Genomic DNA, 8,258 nt, shown 5'->3' on the forward strand with positions numbered 1-8,258 from the left:
CAGGCTTTGACATGGTTTGCCAAATGATCCGCTAGAGTGTAAGTTTTCTAACAAACTTGCCAGTACTTCCTACTATCATTCATTTTTATTTTATACGGGATTGAGTAAATTTACTCCTATGTTATTTTAATTTTCAAGTCTTATATTGCTCTTATAATTGTGCATTTGTAAATGACTGATCACCCATGGCATTTCCTGTTCAGTTTTTGCATGAGTCGCTCCTTGAATATTTGATTTTGATTTTGTGGGTGCCTTTTGTCTGCTTTTCTCTTGTTCTTAGTTTTTCGAAGACCTAACATGAAGGGGAGTAAATATTTGTTTTTAACTTGTTTTACAAGTATTTTTTTAATCCATTTGTTTTGAACTGTTGGTTGCTTTAACAAATTGTCTGTATTTCTGTAGTTTAATTTTTATAGTTTTATCTATGCTTTTGGGTTTAAGGTCATATATTCAAAGATCTCCCTTCAGTGTTTACCTGGATATCTATACTCAGCTTATGGCTCTTGTGATAGTTTGTATATACTCAGCCCAGGAATTGGCACTATTAGAGGGTGTGGCCTCGTAGGAGTAGGTGTGGCCTTGTTGGAGTAGGTGTGTCATTGTGGGTATGGGCTTTAAGACCCTCATTCTAGCTGCCTGAAAGTCAGTATTCTGCTAGCAGCCTTCAGATTAAGATGTAGAAATCTCAGCTTCTCCTGCACCATACTTGCCTGGATGCTGCCCTGTTCCTGCCTTGATGATAATGGACTAAACTTCTGAACCTGTAAGCTAGCCCCAATTAAATGTTGTTCTTACAAGAGTTGCCTTGGTCACGGTGTCTGTTCACAGCAGTAAAACCCTAAAACAGCTCTACTTTAAACACACACAACCTTAATAAATAGAATCTTGGTTTGCTATAGGGTGTGGGATAGTGATCTATTTTCCCTAATATTAGTCACATGACTGAAATATGTGGCTTCTTTATTCCTTTTCTTTCTGGACTTGTTTCCTGTTTTATGACATCCTGATGACTTTCAGTTTTCCACTCTTTGCAGATTTCAGTGCCATTCTTAACCCTTTGATGCTGTCATCTGAACGCGAGATGCGAGACTTTTCTGATATTCTTCTGTGCCTTTTGGGCTGAAGACCATGTTCTTCATCTTAGTTCCTGCAATGCTGACACAAAGTCCTGCTTTTGTTATTTTAGTTGAGAAAATGACACACATTTTTTTTTCTTTAAGATGAACTTTAGAGTCATTTGTCATGTTAAAAAAAACTTTTGAGATTTTGTTTGGAATTGTACTAATATCCAAGTAGGTTGAGGGAGGTGGACATTGTTACAACATGGGCTATTGCCATGGGGATCGGAATTGCTTCATTCAGTCAGGACTTGTCTTATGACTTATTTAATTTTTTAAACTAAGGATTTGCTGTTAACTTCATGTGTCTTTTTCTTCATATTTATTTATACTTGCTTATTCTTAGGGTATGTAAGTATTAACATTTGTATTGGGTATTATATATATAGGCAAAGTTTGATATCATTCTGGAAAGTCCTCATATCATCTCTAGATACTTTTTGCTGGCTTATATAGAAGTATATGCTTCATATTCATTTTGTATCTGACCACCTTACTTAACTCTTAACTATTCCTGATAGTTTTTTCCATTGGCTTGTTTTGTATTCTTTCAGCCATTTCTCTCATTCCTCTGGAATATGGCATGGATGAAGTGCCATTTTAAAAACAGGTTGAAAATAAAAGAAGCAGGGAATTCTCTCCCTAAGACTGGTAAGGGCTAGTCTTAGAGGAGCTACTTCTTCTGGATGGAATGTCACCAGTTGGGCCGACAGCAGATCCTGGCTCTCGGAGACGCTGGTAACCATAGAAAATGTAATTGCTTCATGTGCTCAGCAGCTCCCTCCTCAGAAGGGAGTTGCATCATGCTGGTTGATTAAGCCCACTGAGTGGGGGTTCTTACCCTTTGCACTATATACCTAAAGCCTGTCTCAGATTCTCCATCTAACTCTTCTTCCTTTCTTCTCTCCACTAAGAATCCACAGCCTCTAGTTTCTTGTTCTTCTTAGTCTATGGTTTCAGAATGGTATTATGGCCCACGGGTATCTCACTTGAGACCTGAGAAGCATCTCTGCTGTGAAATTTCCAAATAGCTTCTCATGTCCTTTAGAAAGTCGTCAAATCCCTTTTGTAATACTATAGTCTGAAGCCCTTCCCCTTTCCATCCACACTTGCTAAGATGGTTCTCTGCCTGCAGCTCTGTCTGCATGAACTGTGCCCACACTCCTGTCTTGCCTAGCTCACTATCTTTGTCTAACTTCACACAAAGCCTCTATTCAACCTATAATTCTTTTTACCTACCTCATGTATCACTTCCGCAGTCTTCATTCCCAGCCTCACCACTGTCTATTCACCCAGTTTCAACCCTTATATTATTGTTTATACTATTACACTTTGTCCCACACAGTGAGGAAAATAGCAATTGACAAACCATTTCACTTCTAAGTCTAAAGAAAAGAACAACCCAAAAGCACTAAAGGACAGAAGCATAACTGTAGGTAACAAGCTTATGTTTGTATGAATGTATTAACCTAAGTGTCTGTGATTGTCTTCATTACCACTTAAGAAAGTAATCATTTGATGAATTAAAAATATCACAAGTTCATGTGGGAGATAAAGTTCCTGACTTGTGAGCATAAGGACCTGACTTAAATCCCTAGAACCTGTGTAAAAAACTGTCCAAATCGTGGCACATGCTGCGGGAAGTGGGGACCAGAGGATTAGGCAGCCTAGCTGAGTTAGCGAGCCTCAGATCCCAATAAAATAAGGCAGAGAGCTCTTGAGGAAAGAATGATATTGACCACTGGCTTTTTCTCTTCTGTCTCTGTCTGTCTTTCTTACACACACGTACATCATACACACACTGTACATATATCATATTTATATATGTATATATATATATATACATGTGTGTGTATGTGTATGCACACACACACACACACACACACACACACACACACACACACACACACACTGTTGAGTGACTTCTAGAAAGTCAATATGTCTAAGCAGGAGGGGATATGAAGGAGCATCTTTTGTAGCCCTTCATTTTGTAGAAGGAACAAAGACCTACATTTAAGACATAAGTGGTTCAGGGATGAGTTCATGCCTCCTAGATAGAATAAGTGGCCCATAAATGTGAGTTGTCACTCCTCTCATTACTCTTGGTGACAGATCTGGACAGAAACCCAGATGTCCTAACCCAGCCCTCTGCAATGGGTTCAGAGCACCTGGCACTGTACTTCATACTGAAAACCTTACGGGGTGATGAAGGAATGAAGACAAATCAGACACCTAGGTGTACAGAACAGCTGAAATCAGGTGTGCCATGCTTGCTCTGATGGAGCGGCATCAACTGCTCAACAACCCCAAACCTCGTGATGCTTGTTAGTATACGCAGCACAGAAAGGAGCAGTAAGTCTAGGTGGGAGGCCTCTGTCGGGCGGGCACAGCCTCAGGCGGTAAACCACCTGGAATTACTTGATACTTTCTGCACAAACTGTCAACGTTTCCAGGCAGACCAGACGAAGGCTTTGAAATTCCCATGGGTCTGAGGCATTGGTCCTTATCAAGAAAGCTCACACTCAGGTCTCCCTCCACACCCATAACCAAGAGCTTATTATCCATGTTTACAGTGGTGCGTGCATTTAAAGTTATAATGGTGACAGTCACAGTGCTCAACAATGAACACCCAGCGCTAATTTCTAGGCTAAGTTCTGCATGCTTGTGGTTTAATCAGTTTAATCTTCACAGTGCCCTGTGACTCTCACGTTTTTGATAGTCTCATTTTATACAAGTTAGTGAAATTTACCCCTGTCGATACCTCCATTCATAGGCTGTGCTAGGTCTAAACCCAACTCTGACTTCAAAGTTTATATTCTTAAATTTTTAAATTAAAATTTATTTTTAAACATGATTTTGAGTATGATGTATATACTATGTGTGCACCCACACATGCATGCTCACAGCTCAGAGGACAACTTTCAGTAGTCAGTTCTATTCTTCCACTGGGGGACTCTGGGGATTGAACTCAGGTTGTTGAGTTTGTGTGGTAAATGCTTTGGTCTATTGGCCCATCTTGATGGCCTTATGCATTTTTAAATGGATTTCAAAACTTAAAATAACATTATTTCATAGTACATTAAAACTGTGGGAGATTCAAATATCTTTCTCCATAAGTAACACTTTACCGGGACACAGCCACACTCATTTGTCTGTATATTGCTGATGGGGTGGCAGTGTCAATTGTTGCCACAGGGACCACACAGCTGGCAGAGTCGCGTGTTCACTATCTAGCCTTTATGGGAAGTGCTTGCCAGTTCTTTTCTATATTCCTCCCCACTGAGCCACACTTTAAAAAATTGCCATTAGAGCATTTTGTGTGTGTGTGTGTGTGTGTGTGTGTGTGTGCGCGCGCGCGCGCGTGAGAGAGAGAGAGAGAGAGACAGAGAGAGAGAGAGAGAGAGAGAGAAGAGAGAGAGGAGAGAGAGAAAGCGCTTGTCTTCTACATGCAACTTAGTTTGGTAGTTTTGACATGTCCACTAGGTACTGAATCTGAGGGTGTCCTTTCGATTGCCTACATTTTGTTTCCTTTTTTGCTGGACGCTGTTTTAAGACTTGCCTACAGCCTCCTTTGCCCAGACTATGGACTGCAGATCTGTGGTTTTCATCTGCCTGTCATCCATTTATTGAACTATTTTTAAACCTCTACCATTTGTTTGCAGGAATCAGTCTCTCTTCTTTCCTTTGCAGTGGTTTGCTGTCTTCTGACTACGTGGAGATCCACTATGAAGACGGGAAGCAGATGTACTCTAAGGTATAGTAAAGTGGCCGGGTCTCCTGCAGCATACAGTACATCCATCCTACAACCGACCAGCGCTCACTGCACTATTCTGATGTCTGTCAAGAAGATCACGTGGCCTCCTCTGCAAGGGAACTGATTTACTGAGGAAGAATTCATGAGAACTTAAGATGCTGAGGCAGCATTAGATTCTGTGCATTAGGGCCATAAGAGAATTTTATTGTTTTGACTTTATACTTATTACCTTATTGAATGGCCATATGAGCTTTATAGTCTCATATTAGCACTGAAAATACCATTTGGGTATCCCTTACCTAAAAGACTAGGGGCCAGAAGTCCTTTGGCTTTAAATGCTTTTTAAAAAAGACTATTTGCCTATACATAGTGATGCTTGGGACAGGGCTCTAGTTTAAACAGAAAATTCATTATGTTTCACCTATATCTAATACACACAGCTTGAAGGGTAATCTTGTTCATTTTAGATAATTTTGTTTACAAAACAGTTTTGTGCATGGAATTTTCCACTCCTGCTGCCAGGCTGGTGCTCCAGAGTTTTGGAGACTTGGATTAGGGATGCTTCACCAGGATCATGGCCATGGAATCAGAATTACAAGGTTGGGTGACCTCTTACAGTGACAGTTTAGTGCAGGCAACTGATGTCCAAGGGTAGGAGGCAGGTTTCAAAATAAGACCTTGGGGATATTCTTCTTCCCCCACCCATTTTTAAGGGCCTGTAGCCCAGTGTTTTAGTTAGGGTTTCATTGCTGTGAAGAGATACCATACCAAAGCTACTCTGGTTTGGTTGTTGTTGTTGTTGTTTGTTTGTTTGTTTATTTGTTTTGTTTTTGTTTGTTTTTTGTTGTGACAGAGTTTCTCTGTGTAGCCCTGGCTGTCCTGGATCTCACTCTGTAGACCAGGCTGGCCTCGAACTCAGAAATCTGCCTGCCTCTCCAAAGCAACTCTTATAAAGGAAAACATTTAATTGGGGCTGGCTTTCATTTTCAGAGGTTTAGTTCATTATCATCATGGTGGGAAGCATGGCAGCATTCAGGCAGACAGGGTACAGGAGAAGGAGCTGAGAGTTCTACATCTTGATCCAAAGGCAGCAGAAGGTGACTGAGTTACACTGGCCAGACTTGAGCATATATGACCTCAAAGCCCCACCTCCACAGTGACACACTTCCTCCAAAACCACACCTCCTTCAACAAGGCCACGTTTCCCAATAGTTCCACTCCTTGTGGCCAGTCAGTCAAACACTTGAATCTGTTGGGGCCATACCTATTCAAACCACCTCACCCAGGTTGGCCACAAACTTGAGGTTCACTTGCCTTAGTTTTTATAAATGCTGAGATTACAGGCATGTGCTATTATGTCTAACTTTGTTTCATTATTGAATGTTATTTATTTATTTTTCTTGCTGGCGACCAAACTCAGGATCTTGAGCATGGTAGGCAGTGTTCTACCACTGAGCTGTAGCCCTAGGCCTTCCATACTTTACCATTACAACAGGTCCATGAGGTGGATATTCTTATTCCTGCAGTAAAATGAAAGATACAGAAGTACAGAGAAGGGGGCAAACCTGCTCAGGGCCATCACAGGCTGTCACTTAAAGGTAATTTCATATACCTAAAATTGTCAGGGGGAAGTGATCTTTTCAACAGGAAGGACCAATAAAAAAAAATGGGGTGAAAAGAAAGCAAGAGAGATATTATCAGTAGTGTGGGACAAGCAGTGATTTACAGAAAATCCACAGAATGGACAGCAGTCAGACAGCAAATCTACCGAATAGACACCGAAAAGAACTTAGGACTTTTAGTGGCTGTCCAGGTGCCATGGACGTTCAATAATGCCCATGTAAGCCATAGACGTTGGGAAGGAAGCAAGAAACAAGTAATGGGGGAAACGCAGTTGGTATATTGCTGATGGCTAATGACTGTCAGCATAGCAGAGGCAAGTTTCACATGCAGACCTGCATAGCTGTAAGCCAGGGAGACCTGGGTTTCCTAGCCCATACCCTCTTGGCACATGCTTATAAGTGGCCGTCATTGGAAACACTGCTCATGGCCATGGCGTTTCTCAGGACTTAGGTCTGTCTGATTAATGGTGGGTACATCTGCCATGTGCTTCTTATTACACTGTCAGCTCTCCTCCAGCTGCATCTGGGAGTTTCAAATCTCCCTGAGACTAACGTTATGGAAAGGGACCATTAGTGCCAACTCAAGTGCGGGAATGGTGCTTGCTGGCATTTGTACAAAACCACAGTGCTGTGGGCTGTGCCAGTACTCTGAGCACTATGTGCTGACTCATGAGCCTGGAGGAGAGGAGCTCACACAAGGACTCCCCAGACTCAGCAAATGGGCCACCTTTGCAGCGGCAGTAACCTGACCCAAACCTTTCTCTAAGAAGCTCAGTGATATTTTTTTTTAGAAGTGCAATAGCTAATTGGTATATGGAGTTCATTTGAGGTACCCCAAATGAGGCCTTCTTATTAATAAGATATTCCAAGCCTCCTGTGGTTGTAACATATTTAAAGCAAAAGCTACATCAACTCTGGCAAAGGTGTGTCCACTGTAGGTTGATTTTGTGTTCATCCCTTTTCTTTCATTTTCTCTAAAACAGCTCTGTACCCAAATTCACTCATCTATAGATATGAATTAATGGTAGCATCCTGATTTTTACTTATATGTGTATAAATATACATGCTCCCAAGCCCCAAGAATATGCTGTGCACATATTCTATGCAAGATTTACAAAATCTAATTATCATATAAATACTTTAGTATACATGAAACCTTTACCGGTGCTGAATCATTATTTTAAAAACTGCATAATGTTCTTCTAACTTATTTGTTATTATTTATTTAAAAATATTTTAATATTTAGTTTGCTTCCACCCTTGCCTAGTGTTTCCTAAGGAAACATTTCCCAGATGGGGTCTGAACACAGTAATTGCTGCAAGTTTAATGATAAGAATAAGGCTCTCTGGATCAAAGAGTTGTATATATTTTATGGCTTGATCACAATGACAATTTTTGCTTCTTAGACTATGAGAAATTTTGCATACGTTTGCATTCCCATTACATGCATAAATTTAAAAGCACTTTAAAAGCACTTAAAAATGAACTTTACAAAGATTTGCTTCCTTGATATTTAAGGAATCTTTTGTGAAGAGCACCAGAAAGGGAAGTTAATGTGTAGGCGTGTCAAGGTTTCTCATTCCTGATCTCTGACCTGGGGCTGGAGGAATGGTATGTATACTGTCATTTGACTAGAAGAGCCTGGAATCATAAATAGCCTGTGAGGGCCATGAGGCAAAATATAGGTGTGGATAGTTAAAGTACTCTGAGAGTTAATATTGGAAGTCCTGATGCACCGGTACTCTGAGAGCAAACGCTGTTAT

General features: G+C 40.8%; 1 protein-coding gene across 2 annotated transcripts in view; it reads left to right on the forward strand.

Annotated features, from left to right (window-relative positions):
• The window catches only part of Adam23 (ADAM metallopeptidase domain 23), a 141,156-nt gene that overhangs the window by 64,319 nt on the left and 68,579 nt on the right, over window positions 1–8,258 (forward strand). For both annotated transcript variants that reach the window (XM_028765604.1, XM_028765603.1), the window contains exon 4: window positions 4,809–4,872. In XM_028765604.1, the coding sequence (XP_028621437.1) occupies window positions 4,809–4,872 (64 nt within the window). The remainder of the gene's footprint in view (window positions 1–4,808; window positions 4,873–8,258) is intronic.

Source organism: Grammomys surdaster, unplaced genomic scaffold (assembly GCF_004785775.1).
Source record: "Grammomys surdaster isolate TR1022 unplaced genomic scaffold, NIH_TR_1.0 165, whole genome shotgun sequence".
Classification (NCBI taxonomy): Eukaryota; Metazoa; Chordata; class Mammalia; order Rodentia; family Muridae; genus Grammomys; species Grammomys surdaster.